This window comes from Salmo salar, chromosome ssa12 (genome assembly GCF_905237065.1).
Source record: "Salmo salar chromosome ssa12, Ssal_v3.1, whole genome shotgun sequence".
NCBI classification, from domain to species: domain Eukaryota; kingdom Metazoa; phylum Chordata; class Actinopteri; order Salmoniformes; family Salmonidae; genus Salmo; species Salmo salar.
The window spans coordinates 60,722,551-60,741,972 of NC_059453.1; the positions used below are offsets into that span (position 1 = coordinate 60,722,551).

At 41.1% G+C, this 19,422-nt stretch overlaps 1 protein-coding gene across 5 annotated transcripts; it reads right to left on the bottom strand.

The window, feature by feature from the left end:
- Window positions 1–1,514: 1,514 nt before the first annotated feature.
- LOC106565427 (syntaxin-16) lies at window positions 1,515–17,112 on the bottom strand. 5 transcript variants are annotated; one of them, XM_014132550.2, is made up of 9 exons: window positions 16,846–17,112; window positions 8,130–8,141; window positions 7,885–7,992; window positions 7,438–7,578; window positions 5,891–6,053; window positions 5,596–5,684; window positions 4,907–5,050; window positions 2,911–2,991; window positions 1,515–2,783 (listed from the first exon to the last, which is right to left on the bottom strand). In XM_014132550.2, exons 3-9 carry the CDS (start codon window positions 7,975–7,977, stop codon window positions 2,682–2,684), a joined length of 813 nt encoding a protein of 270 aa, XP_013988025.1. In that variant the 5' UTR covers window positions 7,978–7,992; window positions 8,130–8,141; window positions 16,846–17,112; the 3' UTR covers window positions 1,515–2,681. The 5 variants fall into 5 exon arrangements, with proteins under 5 accessions (XP_013988025.1, XP_013988020.1, XP_013988023.1 ...); XM_014132545.2 differs by lacking the exon at window positions 16,846–17,112 and adding an exon at window positions 16,193–16,820; XM_014132548.2 differs by lacking the exon at window positions 16,846–17,112 and adding an exon at window positions 16,244–16,819.
- Between the last annotated feature and the right edge of the window lie 2,310 nt (window positions 17,113–19,422).

Consider the following 19,422-nt stretch of genomic DNA (forward strand, 5'->3'; position numbering starts at 1 on the left):
TCTAGCATGACTTGATTTGTGGTAGCTAACCTAGTTTGCAAGCGATCTAACTTTGTTAGAATTAAGTCAGATTCAATGTACGGAGCAATGCATTAACCATTTAACTATTTCACAAAATACCAAGCATTGTCATAGTATCATTAATAGGTAGAAAAAAAAGTTACTGATACAGGCTTTCCAGCTGGCTTTGGTGAGTGCTTGTCGGAGAACTCCAGCGCCGTTCAGTTCAGCGCGAGCAGCCCTGCTTTTTTACATTTTATTTCCTCACCTTTATGCTGACAGCTGGCTGCAATTTCCCCTTGACTTGGGTCCAGGTTGCTTGCTGCAGGTTATTCAGTTGACCAACAATTAGGACTGGGCGATTTTTGGGGCTCCAAGGAAGAAATAGTCTTCACAGTTCGCAACGAGCCAGGCGGCCCAAACTGCTGCATATACCCTGACTCTGTTTGCAAGAGAAGTGACACATTTTCCCTAGTTAAAAGAAATTCATGTTAGCAGGCAATATTAACTAAATATGCAGGTTTAAAAATATATACTTGTGTATTGATTTTAAGAAAGGCATCGATGTTTATGGTTGGAGCAACGTGTACCTAAGCGATTATATGAAACGCAGGACAGGCTAGATAAACTAGTAATATCAACCATGTGTAGTTAACTAGTGATTATGATTGATTGATTGTTTTTTAAGATAAGTTTAATGCTAGCTAGCAACTTACCTTGGCTTCTTACTGCATTCGCGTAACAGGCAGGCTCCGCGTGGAGTGCAATGTAAAGCAGGTGGTTAGAGCGTTGGACTAGTTAACCGTAAGGTTGCAAGATTGAATCCCCGAGCTGACAAGGTAAAAATCTGTCGTTCTGCCCCTGAACAAGGCAGTTAACCCACCATTCCTAGGCCGTCATTGAAAATAAGAATGTGTTCTTAACTAACTTGCCTAGTTAAAAAGGTCTAAAAATGTTTTTTTTTTTAAAATAAAAATAAATAAATGTAATCGGCCAAATCGGCGTCCAAAAATACCGATTTCCGATTGTTATGAAAATTTGAAATCGGCCATTCCGATTAATCGGTCGACCTCTAGTGTGTATAACCAAATATTATGTAAGGAATAATTAACGGAGGGGCTATGAGTTCTATGGGAAATAATAAACGACGTGGAAGGTGTGTATCACGACGTGCCAGCGAAGTGCAACTGCCCTTTTAACGGCCTTTTAACGGAGTTGCATTATTTTCCAGAGAACGCATAGAGGCCGGAGATGATTATCTATTTCATACCATGGCTATAATTTAACACATTAGCCACTAGACATGTGTTCAATGTGTGCTTACCAGATAGCGACAGCAGTTGCTGTGTTTTCCAAACAGACTTGCTAAACAAACCATCAGTCCTAGCTTGCTATTATGAAAATCGAATTCTACAATCAATACTGTTTTAAATTAGACTTTTGCTTTCAAAAGCTGCTCAAACAAAATAACACATTTTCCTCAAAAAAGTTAAATGCTTCATAAGAAACAGTAGTGTGAGAAAAAGGTACTCTCAATTTTAATAGATTTTGTAGTGGAATGGGCAAAGTCATTTCTGAGATCAAGGCTTGATCACAATTTTCATCCCCATACTTTAGACCATAGACACAATGTAGGCTACTCAATACATCTTTGTCATATTAGACAAAAAACGTTTAACTTTTATACAATTTAAATTCAAAATAAATAATTATAATTTCATATTATACAGGAGACCGTTTCACAGCCATGAAACCAAACCCATCAGTCTTTCGATATGTGCAAACTGAGGGACAAAAGACAAGAATAAACTGATGTGTTAGTTAGCGATATCGGACAATAGAGGGTCATGAAACAAAAGAAAGCAGTCATCAAGTGATCTAAATGTGCAAATTCATTAAAGACACTACTCTTGGTACAGAGACATGAATTTAGGATGGTCAACTACAGGTCTTAATCCAAAAGGTTGTTTTTGGTATTCAATGAATCAGCTATTGTCATTTTTCAGCCACTGAGAGAAAAGCAAATCTTGTAATTTCTCCCTCTAAAAAAGTAACCATGATGAAGTGAAAAATCAAATGCAAAAAGAATGACCAGGGTGGTGTAGCATCATCACGAGACACAAATGTTCCTTGTTCATAGACATTCAATATTCATCTAGTTGAGTTGTCAGGATTCTTCTCTTGAAAACAGACATTGGAGGGCAGGGCTTACAGCTATAGCTTACAATAAAACTGGACATATGATGCTTACGCTCACACAAGCAAACCACTTATTTGCTTGAAAAACAAGCAAAATGTGTGGCCATGACAGTTAATCAGTAGTCTTCCACAAGAGAATTTAAGGAGGGTTTTTTTCTGTGTTTGTTTGCAGCAGGAACCATGACAGATGGAGGATACGGTCATGTTTAAGAGGGTATTGGGGAGGACAGTGGCCATGTGTGCAGGCCAGTTGCAAAGTGAAATAGGAACTCTCCCTGGCTGTCCTCTCTTTGTGATCATGCATTCAATACATCTTCATCAGCCATACGGAGAGAGATTCGGGAAGAGTGATTCTTCAGATGTTGATTGGAAAGTTGGACAGATTGTACTTCAAACGATACTGACAGACACCCCTCACACAAGCACACATAGATGCACACCAAACATAAACACAGACATACCAAAAACAAAGGAATGCATCACTAGAACTTGGTCCCAAATAGAATAAGTATTAGAACAACAACTATAACAGTAAGAATTAAAATGACCAGCATCTTTCGGTTTTTCTTCTGATACTGTTCAGCCTGCAAGAAAACAAAGAGAGAAAATGTTTTAACAAAGTTTGTGGGCAAGATAACATCTTTCCATTTTTCGTGGACATAATCACCAATTGGGCTGAAACATCAACAATCTTTAACATTGTGTCCTCACCTTTTGTAACTGTTTTAACCCCTCGTCTGTTTTGACACACGATTGCTCCACATTGAAGTCAATTCTGTCAAGTACTGTGCCCTGATATTGGATAAAGAAAATCAGATTGAAGAAAGACAGTCATTTTTATATATATCATTTCTGAGATCAATCCCCAATATACATACATACATACATACATACATACATACATACATACATACATACATACATACATACATACAGTGGGGGGAAAAAGGTTTTTGATCCCCTGCTGATTTTGTACGTTTGCCCACTTACAAAGAAATGATCAGTCTATAATTTTAATGGTAGGTTTATTTGAACAGTGAGAGACAGAATAACAACAAATAAATCCAGAAAAACGCATGTCAAAAATGTTATAAAATGATTTGCATTTTAATGAGGGAAATAAATATTTGACCCCTCTGCAAAACATGACTTAATACTTAGTGGCAAAACCCTTGTTGGCAATCAGAGGTCAGACGTTTCTTGTAGTTGGCCACCAGGTTGGCACACATCTCAGGAGGGATTTTGTCCCACTCCTCTTTGCAGATCTTCTCCAAGTCATTAACGTTTTGAGGCTGACGTTTGGCAACTCGAACCTTCGGCTCCCTCCACAGATTTTCTATGGGATGAAGGTCTGGAGACTGGCTAGGCCACTCCAGGACCTTAATGTGCTTCTTCTTGAGCCACTCCTTTGTTGCCTTGGCCGTGTGTTTTGGGTCATTGTCATGCTGGAATACCCATCCACGACCCATTTTTAATGCCCTGGCTGAGAGAAGGAGGTTCTCACCCAAGATTTGACGGTACATGGCCCCGTCCATCGTCCCTTTGATGCGGTGAAGTTGTCCTGTCCCCTTAGCAGAAAAACACCCCCAAAGCATAATGTTTCCACCTCCATGTTTGACGGTGGAGATGGTGTTCTTGGGGTCATAGGCAGCATTCCTCCTCCTCCAAACATGGCGAGTTGAGTTGATGCCAAAGAGCTCCATTTTGGTCTCATCTGACCACAACACTTTCACCAGATGTCCACTGAATCATTCAGATGTTCATTGGCAAACTTCAGATGGGCATGTATATGTGCTTTCTTGTGCAGGGGGACCTTGCGGGCGCTGCAGGATTTCAGCCCTTCATGGCGTAATGTGTGACCAATTGTTTTCTTGGTGACTATGGTCCCAGCTGCCTTGAGATCATTGACAAGATCCTCCCGTGTAGTTCTGGGCTGAATCCTCACCGTTCTCATGATCATTGCAACCCCACGAGGTGAGATCTTGCATGGAGCCCCAGGCCAAGGGATATTGACAGTTCTTTTGTGTTTCTTCCATTTGCGAATAATCGCACCAAATGTTGTCACCTTCTCACCAAGCTGCTTGGCGATGGTCTTGTAGCCCATTCCAGCCTTGTGTAGGTCTACAATCTTGTCCCTGACATCCTTGGAGAGCTCTTTGGTCTTGGCCATGGTGGAGAGTTTGGAATCTGATTGATTGATTGCTTCTGTGGACAGGTGTCTTTTTTACAGGTAACAAGCTGCGGTTAGGAGCACTCCCTTTAAGAGTGTGCTCCTAATCTCAGCTCGTTACCTGTATAAAAGACACCTGGGAGCCAGAAATCTTTCTGATTGAGAGGGGGTCAAATACTTATTTCCCTCATTAAAATGCAAATAAATGTATAACATTTTTGACATGCGTTTTTCTGGATTTCTTTGTTGTTAATCTGTCTTTTACTGTTCAAATAAACCTACCATTAAAATTATAGACTGATCATTTCTTTGTAAGTGGGCAAACGTACAAAATCAGCAGGGGATCAAATACTTTTTTCCCCCACTGTATATATATATATACACACAGTTTGATAGTGATGTAAATCAGATATTATTAATATTACTGCAGAGTCAAATGAAATTATGGATAAATGGACTGTTGGATTGTATAGCTTAAACTTTATTTCCATATAATTGTCGTGTTTCCAAACACTGAAAAGGGTTTCCCTCACAGACCTGTTCCACCACCATTCCTGCCAGGTCTCGGAAAATCTCATTCAGGTCGGTGATGGACTGGACTATCTGTCGGACCTCTCTCTCGCGTTCCTCCACCATCACTGTGTTCTGCTCTACCAGGACCAGCTGGTCATCTGTAAACCCCTGGGCGAGATCAGAGATATGGGCTCAGGGAGATATAACTTTGTCTGCATCCCAAAATGGTGCCATATTCCCTTTATAGTGAACTACTTTTGACCAGAGTCCTATGGACCCTGGTAAAAAGAAAATAATGTGTGCACTATGTAGGGAATAGGGTGCCATTTGGGACAGACCCTTTGTCATATCAATGGATTCAAACTCGTGTAAGGAAACATTTCTCTAGTGTAAATAATAGTGTGATATTGATAATGCAAAGTATGTCAACATTTTGGTGGCTATCCAAATAAATCATGTGGTGTCAGATGAGTATTGTTAAAATGTAAAGGTGACTTCCTCTGTTACATTGAGATAAAGCACAACACCCATTGATTTTCATTAGGTTTCAAGTCAACTTATTGGAACTCACATTCTTGTTACATTTAGCAAAAACAAGACATGTGTCTATGCATTACTATATTAATTTAACCAGGATATGATATTTTTCCTGAGAGATATGCATGAGCACCTATCAGGTAAATGTCAAAATACACTGTCAGTTCCAAGCTCACCATTTCATATAGTGCCAGGTCTTCATCCTCCTCCATTAGAGGACCAGAGTCAAAAAAGTGTTTGGATCTCTCCTCACGATTCTTCATGCCTGTAACAGAAAGCATCAACATTATGACAATAAATGAGACATGATATGAGGGTGGAGGTGAAAACAAAGATAAATGTAGGGAGTGTTTGTGTAAGGAGAGAGAGAAGTGAGGGATGGAAGACTTGAAACTAATAGAAAGAAAATAATTCCGAAAAGATAGTTGCGAAGTGTAGGAGTAAATACTGAGTGAGTGAGTGCTTGCTTACGTTTTAGATAGCTGGACTGCGTGTGTCTGAAGTTGGTGGACAGGTCTTGCAGGCTCCCTGCCAATGAGGACACCACATTTCTCAGCAGCCTCTCCTCCTGCTCTGTGCAGTGGCCACAGCGAGTCTGCAGACCTGTCACTGCACGCTGACACCGGTGGAACATCTACACAGACAAAGGAGAGAGCAATACATCTTTGCCATACGACAAAAGACCTTTGTACAATTTCAATTCTAAATAAATAATTATAATCAACACAGACCCAAGAAAATTAGAGCACGGAGAAATGCTCACTGAAAAATATATTTCTAATTCTACTATATAACAAGAATGGCCAATAATTGTTGACATACAGTATTACGTCAGCAGGCTCTATTTACCGTAGCCCTTTATAAAAGCTTACAAACGTTAACATGTACAACAAGTCTTAGTATGATCTGATCATATTTAACAAATTAATATTCATAACAATTAGTTAGGAACTCATAATTGTCATACTTGAGTAAAAGTAAAGATACCTTAATAGAAAATGACTCAAGTAAAAGTGAAAATCACCCAGTAAAATACTACTTGAGTAAAAGTTTACAAGTATTTGGTTTTAAATATACTTGTATCAAAAGTAAATGCAATTGCTAAAATATACTCAAGTATCAAAAGTAAAAGTATAAATCATTTCAAATTCCTTATATTAAGCAAACCAGACAGCAGAATTGTTATTATTTTTACGGACGGAGCACACTCCAACATTCAGACATATTTTACAAATAAAGCATTTTTGTTTAGTGAGTCCGCCAGATCAGAGGCAGTAGGTATGACCAAGGATGTTCTCTGTTTAGTGAGTCCGCCAGATCAGAGGCAGTAGGTATGACCAAGGATGTTCTCTTGATAAGAGTGTGAACTGGACAATTTTCCTGTCCTGCTAACAATTCAAAATGTAAGAAGTTCTTCAGGGAAAATGTATGGAGTAAAAAGTACATTATTTTCTTTAGGAATGTAGTGGAGTAAAAGTTGTCAAAAATATCAATAGTAAAGTGAAGTACAAATACCCAAAAAAAGTATTTGTACTTAAGTACTTTACACCACTGCATAGGCATGGGCTTTTCCAGAAGGCCTCTTATGGGGTGGGTCACCTTTTGCCTCTGCTGGTTTCCTATGTAGTAGTAATAAATGTGACTTCTCTTCAAAGTTCTTTCAATGGGGTTTATTGTATAGAATGTGGTTTCTTTCAGTGGGATTTCTTGTTTGCCTCAGCGGGTTTCCTATGTAATAACAATTATACATTTACATTTTAGTCATTTAGCAGACGCTCTTATCCAGAGCGACTTACAGTAGTGAATGCATACATTTCATACATTTTTTTTCTGTGCTGGCCCCCCGTGGGAATCGAACCCACAACCCTGGTGTTGCAAACACCATGCTCTACCAACTGAGCTACAGGGAAGGCTATGATAGTATAATATATTATATTATAATAGTAGTAGTGACTTCTCTTCAAAATTCTTTAAAATGGGGTTTCTTGTATAGACTTCCATCTCTGTCATTGGCCTACCTGTGTGATCTCCTGAGTGGTGATCTCTATGGCATGCTCCTCTTCACTGCTGTCATCGAGGGTAGGACGGTTCATGTGCTTGTCATGTAGGGCGGCCAGCTCCTTCATTTTCTGCCGGACCCGTGTGATTTCGTACTGAATCTGATAGCCCACGCAACCACAGGATTTACACATGAGGCACGAGAAAACTAGACACCAAAAGATCCAAAATTCCAAATAAGAAATCTATTTTAAAGAAAGACGAGTGAGATCGGATTTAGGAATTTTATATAGACTAATACATATTAGGCCTACATTTTCTAAAGTATCTAAGTATCTAGCTCAATAGTTTCATTGTTTGTGATGGTGAAATTAAGCATTTGAAGTCTGCTGCTTTGAGAAGAGACTAGTAATAAACATAATAATAAAAACTTCTCATACTGAAGTAGTTAAGAGCATGTTTCTTACCTCAACGACCCCATCTACCCACTTGGGCGGCAGTCTCTTGGTGACTCCGACGGCAGCTTCTGGGTCCAGACTGATCCCTGAGACCAGGGCCATGCGGTCATCAGCCAACTGACAGTAAAAACCATACATATTACACAGTTATCACTACCCATTTGAAACATTGTTTGCAGACTTTCCAACCCATACAAAGCATGGTTTATTATTTTTTCCTTGTGAAGTTTGGATACGAGGAGATTAGACAGTACCTCATCAAGCTCCTAATATGATTGGCAGACCCCAGCGAAGTCCCATCCAATGAGGAGAGAGGGAGAGGTGAGATGAAGTAAGACAGCAGTGACAGTAAGTGAGATCCAGACAAAAAGCAGTGATCATCTTCACACATTGTTCACACAGAGATGTTGCATGCACTAGCAGACACTGTTTAAAGAGGGATCACACACATTCCAAAATGTCTCATTTTGAGTCACCAGATTATGTGTCTGGGAAAAAAAAGTATAATTAATTTTATGTTAATCCATTGAGGTTCTTCAAACCTGTGAAATCCCCCTTTAAAAGGTATTTGAGAAATCTATATATACATACACACACACACGGTCGGAATAATACTGTGAAATTAGTGTAAGAGCTGTTTGAAAAGACCGCCTGGAATGTCAGCCTGTTTTGGTGGGATGGAGTTTTGGCCTGCCTGGGGACATCACACCAATAATGTTTATACCATGTATTGTGCTGCTACCAAGTTGTGTTGCTGCCATGTTGTGTTATTACCATGTGGCCATGTGTTGCTACCATGCTGTGTTTTCATGTGTTGCTGTCATGCTATGTTGCGGTCTTAGGTCTCTCGTTATGTAATGTTTTGGTGTGTCTCGTTGTGATGTGTATTTTTGTCATATATATATATATATATATATAAAATCCCAGCCCCCGTCCCCACAGGAGGCCTTTTGGCTTGTGGTAGGCCGTCATTGTATATAAGAATTTGTTCTTAACGGTCTTGCGTAGTTAAAGGTGAAACGGTTCCGTGTGGCTCGGTTGGTAGACGTTGGTGTTTGCAACGCCAGGGTTGTGGGTTCGATTCCCAAGTACGGGGGGGAAAAAAAATGTATGAAATGTATTCACTACTGTAAGTCGCTCTGGATAAGAGCGTCTGCTAAATGACTAAAATGTATTTTTTATTTCCATTTACAAAAATGACAAGGCAGTAAATTAGTTAAGCCGTGGCCACGTCTCTGACTTTCAGGATCTTTAGTCTGGCGACTAAAACATCCAGAGCTTCCCGAAGACTGTGCATGTGCAGATCACATTCTGCGTATGTGCACACTCAGTAGCCAGTTTATTAGGTACACTAGTACCGGGCCAGAACCACCTTTGCCTCCAGAACAGCTTGAATTCTTTGGGAAATGAAGCATTGCTCAATTGGTATCAAGGGACCTAACGTGTGCCAGGAAAACAATCCCCACACCATTACACCACTGCCACCAGCCTGTACCGTTGACATCAGGCAGGATGGGGCCATGGACTCTTAAGCCAAATCCTGACTCTGCCAGTAGCATTATGAAACAGGAACCGGGATTCATCAAACTAGGCAATGTTTTTCCACTCCTCAATTGTCCAGTATTGGTGACTGCGTGCCCACTGGAGCCGCTTCTTGCTTTTTAGCTGATAGGAGTCGAACCCGGTGTGGTTGTCTGCTGCAATAGCCCATTCGTGACAACGACGAGATATGCGTTCTGCACACCACCATTGTACTGCGCCGTAATTTGCCTGTTTGTGGTCCGCCTGTTAGCTTGCACGATTCTTGCCATTGTCCTACGACCTCTCATCAACGAGCTGTTTTCGTCCACAGGACCACCGCTGAGTGGATGTTTGTCGCACCATTCTCTGTAAACCCTAGACACTGTCGTGCATGAAAAGCCCAGTTTCTGAGATACTGGAACTGGCGCGCCTGGCACCGACGTTCATACCACGCTCAAAGTCACTTAGATAACTTGTTTTGCCCATTATAACATTCAATCGAACAATAACTGACTGCCTTGATGCCCGCTTTATATAGCAAGCCACGGCCACGAGACTCACTTTCTGTAGAAGCGAACCATTTTCGTGAACGGGGTACCTAATAAATTCTCTACACGCAGAGAACAGGCTACTCAGGCGAATGGTGCTCGTTTAATAAAGTTAGATCAAGCTGAATCAATGTCTGCAAGATCTCACAATGACCACAATATTCTACATAACAGAATATAATAGCACAAAGTTACCGTAAGACAAAAACACCACAGCATTTCATTGTGAATGATAATTCTTCAAGTTTTACCCATAGTAAGCAACCATCAGATCTCAATCAGTTTAATGGGGATTTGCATTTTGATCTTGAGTTATATAGTGTTGTTGTGAATGATGTACACTGAGCGAATTTTAGAGAACATGTTGTTAAACTGTAGCATAGCCTACCTGTGTATTTTGCCTAGAGACACACATGGTTGAGTTTTGGCCTCATGAGAAAAACAAATTGTGTTTTTGTCTTACAGTAACATTACATTGTGCCATTATATTTTGGTTCTGTGATATGATCTTGCAGACATTGATTGAGCTTGATCTAACTTCACCCTAAGTAGCCTGTTCTCCGCACAGGGGCGCGTTCGAGCGGATCACTTTTGTCAAGACGTTGACCAACGTTGGTCTCCCTGCCTTTCAAAGTGTGTTGCGTTATGGGTATAAAAAGAAGTTGCCACTACATGTCGACTGCATGAACTACACAAAAATCATGTGATGAAAAGTCATGCCGTTTTTGATGAAGTCAGATTCAAGTCGCTGCAGTGTCTTCTCACCAACTGCACCATGCAGTCATCACTTGCATTGTGGGAGGCACTATTTGTGAACCAATCATTGGGGTGTTTTTGTTTGACCCACGAGAACGTGGCCAAAGACATGACTGAAACAGGAACCAACTTTTCCGCGATACTAAAGCTACAAGGGATAGAAATGAAAGTGATATTTGAGACCTCTCTAACCAATTAATTGTACACATGTTAGGTTTTCAGTTTGTGATATGGGGGTATAGAAAAGTTTATTTGGACATTTATAAAGAAAAACTTGTATAAAACAATAACAGCTATGTTGACACTGCCATGTTGATCTGAGCCTTGCTGTTGAAAAAACACAATAGTGTCAAACTTTCTGCTGTCGCAGATTCATATCCCCTGACTTCACTTGTCGACAGTTGGATCCACAGCCACTCTGAATTAGTTAAAGGGATACTTTAGGATTTGGGCAATGAAGCCCTTTATCTACTTCCCCAGAGTCAGATGAAATCATAGATACCATGTCTCTGCATCCAGTATGAAGGAAGTTAGAGGTAGTTTCGCGAACCAATGCTAACTAGCATTAGAGCAATGACTGGAAGTCTATAGTATTGTAACGACACGGTATTGTGTTCTGTGTTTGTGGGTGTGTTATGGTTCTCATGGCTACTAGCAGGGGTTAAATATGTCAGGACAGAGGGAAAGGCTGGGGGGGTATGATGGGTAATCCCGCGGGATTTGGAAATGATAAATAGGGATTACTGTCTCATCTTCTCTCTCTTTCTGTTCGGGGCCTTGATCTGTTCCTATGGGAGTAAACATTAATTAGACTTGGTATAGTTGTGTACATTCGGCATTTAGCGGCGTGGGCTGTGGCCTGAACAATAGCCCAGTTTAGGAATAAACCTGTGTTCTGACCTGCACACCTAGAGTCCGTCTCTTTTTCCTTTATGACCCAGCCGGGTCATTACAGTATCTACTACTGTAGCATGCTAGCAGTTATCATAGACTTCTAGTCATTGCGCTAACTGTAGTTAGAAACTTCCTTCAAACTGCACGCAGAGACATACAAATGGTATCCACGAGTTAATCTAGTGTTAGGGTTGAACTGGCTATTGGTATGCATAACCTTTATAATATACTGGGGAAGCTATGCTAAGTACATAAACTACGAGTAAATCAAATGTTGAAGACAAGAAGAACTACAACCGGCAACAGGAAGTGCGTCACGACGCTGGGATCAGCCTACACGCCGACGACAGGAGGAGCAAGTTTAAACCACGCTCCTCCTCCCTCGGACAGGCCAGCATTGAGCGGGAAATATCTCTCAGTATAAAACAGAGAACAAAGGAGGTGTCGTGCTCTTCTTCTGTTTTGCCCTGCGAGGTGTCACAGAGAGACCGTATACGAACGACACATTTACCATACACGTGTTTGCATTAATTAAAGTACAGCTAAATCAGAAGTTACTATGTGCTGACTATTTTGTTCTGTTACCAGAAACGAACTGTCGCAACATTAACACTAGGTAAGTAGATGCCAATAACAGCTAGTTTTTAGTTTTCCCCTTCCCCACTCAGACCACTCCCGGACAGTTCTAGAAACATTGCTTGAGAAATGGTTCTTGAGAAATGTTTTTTTTACAATTTTAATTGAAAACAATCACAGTAAGGTACTTAATTGTTACCCATACATTATTTGAGATAATGGCTGCATTGGACATTTAACTCCATGAGATCAATTCCAAAATGGCGACCATAATAGTAAGGCACAACGGAGGGTAGTGCGTACAGCCCAGTGCATCACTGGGCCCAAGCTTCCTGCCATCCAGGACCTATATACTTGGCGGCGTCAGAGGAAGGCCCCAAAAAATTGTCAAAGACTCCAGTCACCCAAGTCATAGACTGTTCTCTCTACTACTGCACGGCAAGCGGTACCGGAGCGCCAAGTCTAGGTCCAAAAGGCTCCTTAACAGCTTCTACCCCCAAGCCATAAGACTGCCGAACAACTCATCAAATGGCCACCTGGATAATTTTTATTGACACCCCCCCACCCTCCTTTGTTTTTACACTGCTGCTACTCGCTGTTTATAAACTATGCAGTCACTTTACCCTTACATACATGTACAAATTACCTCGACTAACCTGTACCCCCGCACATTGACTCAGTACCGTTACCTCCTGTATATTGCCTCGTTATTGTTATTTATTGTGTTACTTTTAATTTTAGTTTATTTTTTACTTTTGTTTATTTAGTAAATATTTTCTTAACTCCTTCTTGAACTGCATGGTTGGTTAAGGGCTTGTAAGTAAGCATTTCACGGTGAGGTCTACACCTGTTGTGTTCGGCGCATGTAGGCTCCCGAGTGGCGTAGCGGTCGAAGGCACTGCATCTCAGTGGTAGAGGCGTCACTACAGACCCTGGTTCAATCCCGGGCCATGATCGGGAGTCCCATAGGGCGGTGCATAATTGGCCCAGCGTCGTCTGGGTTAGGGGAGGGTTTGGCCGGGGTAGTCCATCATTCTAAAATAAGCATTTATTCTTAACTGACTTGCCTAGTTACATAAAGGTTAAATGAAATAAATGTGACAAATACAATTTGATTAGTAGCAAACTATTGCTTATCTTCAGGAGCTAGGCCTACATACATTGGGTCAGTGAAGTGTGACATGAGTGTGTGTGAAGGAAAAGATATAGGGCTAGCCCTATATGTCCCCGATCCCCAAATGATTAGCCTAACCACAGAACCACTTCATATAGGCCCAGAGAAAGGAAAGATGCAGGACAACGATTAGCATTATAAGAGGGTTTTGATATGCAGATCACTCAGCATGCAGATTGCAGTACGCCATACAAGAGACACAGTGACATAAAAAGCACCTCAGCGATATCCATCAGATAAACTCAAAGCCTAGTAACCACCGGATTTGCTCTTTGATCCAAACAAACATTTGATAGTTGGTGCTATCAGTGCCAAAAAATAACCTATCCAAGCTACTACCCACAATCAGGTGAATTAAACAAAGTTAGGAATTTCAAAGTCTGGCTTGAGATCTACTATGAAGCTGCTTCACACAATAACCGTCCCAGAGTCAAAACACCTACGAGCCCAGAAGGAGGGTGAATGAATGAGGGACTAAAGGGGAAAACGACCAACAATATAGAGTTTTGAAACTATACAAAGGAAATTAGGCTACAAGATATTATAGACTTACATAGAAAGTATTTGTAAAAGACCTGGCATCCTGGTCAACAATGAAAAATAAAATATATACAGTACCAGTCAAAAGTTTGGACACACCTACTCATTCAAGGGTTTGTCTTTATTTTTTACATTCTAGAACAATAGACATCAAAACTATTAAATAACACATATGGAATTATATAGTAACCAAAAAAGTGTTAAACAAATCTAAATATATTTTATATTTGAGATTCTTCAATGTAGCCTCCCGTTGCCTTGGTGACAGCTTTGCACACTCTTGGCATTCTCTCAACCAGCTTCACCTGGAATGCTTTTCCAACAGTCTTGAAGGGAGTTCCCACATGTGCTGAGCACTTGCTGGCTGCTTTTCCTTCACTCTGCAGTCCAACTCATCCCAAACCATCTCAACTGGGTTGAGGTCGGGTGATTGTGGAGGCCAGGTCATCTGATGCAGCCCTCCATCACTCTCCTTGGTCAAATATCCCTTACACAGCCTGGAGGTGTGTTAGGTCATTGTCCTGTTGAAAAACAAGTGATCGTCCCACTAAGCGCAAACCAGATGGGATGGCGTATCGCAGTAGAATGCTGTGGTAGCCATGCAGGTTAAGTGTGCCTTGAATTCTAAATAAATCACAGACAGTGTAACCAGCAAAGCACCCCTACACCATCCCACCTCCTCCTCCATGCTTCACGGTGGGAACTACACATGCGGATATCATCCGTTCACCTATTCTGCGTCTCACAAAGACACGGCGGTTGGAATCCAAAAATCTCAAATTTGGACTCATCAGACCGAAGGACAGATTTTCACCGGTCTAATGTCCATTGCTCATGTTTCTTATCCCAAGCAAGTCTCTTCTTCTTATTGGTGTCCTTTAGTAGTGGTTTCTTTGCAGCAATTCGACCATGAAGGCCTGATTCATGCAGTCTCCTCTGAACAGTTGATGTTGAGATGTGTCTGTTACTTGAACTCTGTGAAGCATTTATTTGGGCTGCAATTTCTGAGGCTGGTAACTCTAATGAACTTATCCTCAGCAGCAGAGGTAACTCTGGGTCTTCCTTTCCTGTGGTGGTCTTCATGAGAGCCAGTTTCATCATAGCGCTTGATGGTTTTTGTGACTGCATTTGAAGAAACTTTCAAAGTTCTTGACATTTTCAGGATTGACTGACCTTCATGTCTTAAAGTAATGATGGACTGTCGTTTCTCTTTGCTTATTTGAGCTGTTCTTGCCATAATATGGACTTGGTCTTTTACCAAATAGGGCTATCTTCTGTATATCGCCCCTACCTTGTCACAACACAACTGATTGGCTCAAACGCATTAAGGATATAAAGAAATTCCACAAATCAACTTAACAAAGCACACCTGTTAATTGAAATGCATTCCAGGTGATTTGTTTAACACGGTTTTGGTTACTACATGATTCTACATGTGTTATTTCATAGTTTTGATGTCTTCACTATTATTCTACAATGTAGAAAATAGTACAAATAAAGAAAACCCTTGAATGAGTAGGTGTCCACACTTTTGAGTGTTAATATATTTCAGTGCAGAATGTATGAAATGTAACAATGACCAACAGTGCAAACTAGGTATTCTAAATTCTAGCATACAAATATCTTAGTAACAACCATATTGATCTAAAGAGCGTTAAATAAGTTTTAAAGAACAGTTTACCAAGCACAGGATCAACTAAATCTATAACTGAAACAACAGCACCATCTAGCATAATGGGGAGGTTGAGGCATGCAATTCACTAAGGCAAAAGGGCAAATACAGAGGCCACACACTATCAACAAACACCTCATGAAATGTAACATGTAGATTGTTACATTTGACCATCTGTATAACAAAAGACCTGTCAACTCATTCCAGCATGCACATACTTATCAAGTATTGAACATTGCCCCTAAAAATGCATTTCATGTTCTACCTTTATCTTTTACTTAGTTTCTTACTCTTACAAATGCATTCCTTCAATTGACTATCATGGCAAAGGAAAATGCACGCTCTTTGATGATTGGTAGCAAACTGAGCTGGTCAAATATTTTGGCAAGACAGGAAATGCAACTCGAGGGCATCAGTACTCCAAATGCATGCCTCTGACATGACTCAATGCAAATGTACGCATCTAGCTTGACAGCTATACGCAGCAAGTAGCCAACATCAGGTTGATGTTTGGTAGATAGTCACTCGCTAGTTAGCTACGGAAGATACTTAATCAAGTTACGGCTAACATATGTGTTAACTATCATAACACACACAAATCAAATGTCAAATCCAGACGATTAACTTTAGACTCACCGCAGCATTGCTACGTGTACTCAGAGTACGACGGGGGTCGTATGTACTCACTTGCTCAGCCAATATCTGCCGATTTTGGATTGCATTGTTCCGCATTAATAAGAAGGCATCGGTCAGGCGCCTAGTTGCCATGATTAATTTACACACGAAGGATGTACAGCTATCCAATAACAACCAGTGGCAACGACGAGAACCTAGCTAGCTAACGTTAACTTACTAGTAAGTTACAATACAAGGAAAGTTAGCTAACGTGAGCTAGCCAGCAAAACAGCAGGCACACTCGCCGACCGGCTAATCGAGGGGTTCTTCCCTTTTCTATCTTCACAATAACATATACTTCGTTCTATGTCGCTTTCACCAAATGCATAAATAAAACCATAAAATATGACCGACACGGTTTGTTTTCAATGAAAAATGGAAAGGATAGAGCGGGTCGGTGATAAAAGAACGGCCTTCTCTAGCTACGTGGAACGGGTGCGTTCGTACATTCACTCAGGCTCTCTCGTCCGAGTGTGCTAGAGCGCAGAATAACTGACGAATTTACCAACGTTGAATAGGGCCGCTGTCAGTAAACGTCGGCAAAAAAAAGCTTAATTAAATTGTTGCCAGCAGCACAGCCACCAAAGCTCTGGATAACATGAAAACAACCTAACCAGCTCTGCTAGGGCGGGTAAATAGTCCGAGTGAGGTGTTCGCTCATTTGTGTCTGGAAGAAGCTAGCTAACGTTAGCTTGGGTGCTTGACTGCCGTTGTGTTGCCAGATCGCTCGGATCAACCCTACTCCGCGGCCAGAGCGTCCAGTGTGTGCGCTCTGAACACTCCGAGAGCGAAACGCTCCGCGTTTATGAACGGACAACGCTCGGAATATAAGAGGGCCCAGGGGGGACTCTGGCACTCCAGATTGAATTTACGAACGCACCCGTAAATACACAGTAAACACAGAGCCGCAACATCGGAAGTCTTCCGGGAAAGCTTGCGAAACAGGCCAAGCAGACCAGGGCGGGGTTTGGGGTTTGAGAAGTCAATGAGAGAAGTGAAAAATGATTCCTTAGTTGTTAATTTTCTCGAAATCTAAAAGCACAACCTATATTGGAGACAATGTGTTAAGTAGTTGAACATGTTATTACTCAAACTTTGGGAAAGTGACAAACTGACACGTTTTTATTTTAGTCCAAAACGAATTTATACCGAAAGACAGCCTTTAATTTTGACGGCTTGCACATGCGCAGTTTGGCTCGAGACGACCGTTAGACCCGATGACGTGTTTCTGCGCATGAGCTTAGCTAGCCAACGTCGCCATGACATCGCCTACAAGTGTGATCGGGGGTTTCTATTGGATAAATCTATCTTCATACCGTACTGTCTTTGGCAAGATCGAGTCAACACTTTTAATTGAAGACCTCTATAAAAGAGAATTGTTTTTTTTAAACCTCAATAAAACTACATCTAATCATCATTGATATTCATATTTTATTATATTTTCATATCATTAACTTTTATATTGATAAAATAAATACATGAAAACGAGAACATGCATTTTTGTTTTTTTTCCGGGTCAATCCGACCTGGTGTGGTACGTTCCAGTCCACAGATATTTTGGAAGGAGAGTTAAAATAATGAATATAATAATAAACGATGCATTATATGTAGTTCTGGAATACATAGTATTGTATGGTAATACAATCATTGCCATCTATAAATGAGGAATAGATTCGTTTTTAAAGAGAAAATCTATTTCACGCACGTCAGTATTGGCGCTACCCCTATCAGCAACCTTCCCATTGGAAGCTGTAGCTCGCGTACTTCCATGAATGCCTAGCAAATTGCAGAGGATAAACTACATAATCAGTCTAACAATTTGTATTTACAATATCAGTAAATGGAGAGGAAGAGAGAGTAATGTTCTCTTTAGACGGTTTATTTGCTGATTCATTTTCTGATGATAACGTATACAAATTCATCGGTCAAGAGTTAAAGATCAGCCAGGTGTTCAGCGCCAACCCCAACCCAACCGTGTACAAATTGATCGGTCAAGAGTTAAATATAAGCCAGGTGTTCAGCGCCTGTTCACGATTTACTCCATTATTACAGTGACTGGCTTAGGTTTTTCAGCACATGATAAATAAAGCTTTGTTGATTAGTAGTGCATTTAATACAGTAGTCTTGTGCAAAGACTGCAATGAGACACGTTGTTGTATTTACCGTACTGTTTGTTACATAGGCGCTTCATCTATGCCGCTATTTTGAGGAAAACCCACTCAACCTGAAGAGAAAGCGCAGAGACTGGTATTGTTGGCATTTTGGCAGCACGATTGGGTACTATGTTGGTTAATTCTTTGTCCGTCCAGTAGAGGTCAGTAATGATGTTCAGTAGCAGCCACTTATTTAATTAGCCTGAATCATAATTGTAAAACATTTTAATATCCGTTAATAGATTTTTAATAGCCCTTCCCATAACACTGTTCCATCATGTCACAAACATTAGCCTACAAATGCGGTTTTCAGAGACTTTGAAACACTAAAAATAGGTATAAATCACAATAATTTATGGGGTATTGACCTCGTATTTCCCACTCTTACAGGAGCGAATGTGACCTTGACAAACCTCCCCCTTGCTGTCCCTTAACTGCAAAGCAATGTCTCAGCAAACATGCCATCTTCAGGCTGGCGTTCTTTCGCCCCCTCCGTCCTCTCCCTCTCCTGGGTCCAGGACCAGGACAGTTTCCCTTCAGACTGGGACCCTGGTGCTGGGTGCAGATATTGTGTACCTGTCTGAGACTTACCCCCTCATTCTGGACACACTGGCTCACCTGAGCAAGGACAGGGCTGTGACGTACGTCTCATCCAAGATGCGAGGAGATCATGGGACACCTAGCTTCTACTGAGACACTCTGCCTCCGTAGGTTCCATGTAGAGCTTTTGCACCGCTACCCCACACAGAACATCAACATCTACCGCGCTACTCAGAGAGGGAAGTAGTGACCACAATGGGACTGGATAGGGTTGGGAGACTGTGATGAACAGTTGAATAGGTTGAGACTTGGAGGGGAATAACACAACAGTGCCTGACTCTGAATCCTCTGGACAAGAGGGAGTCTTCTAGACATCCTCTCTGAGACAAGTACATGACTGTTACTCGTATTTTACTGCCAGAACACATATACCCTGATACATTACTATGGTCAGAGAGAAAAGGAAGAACATGCACACATACAAAAACTTTTTGTAGG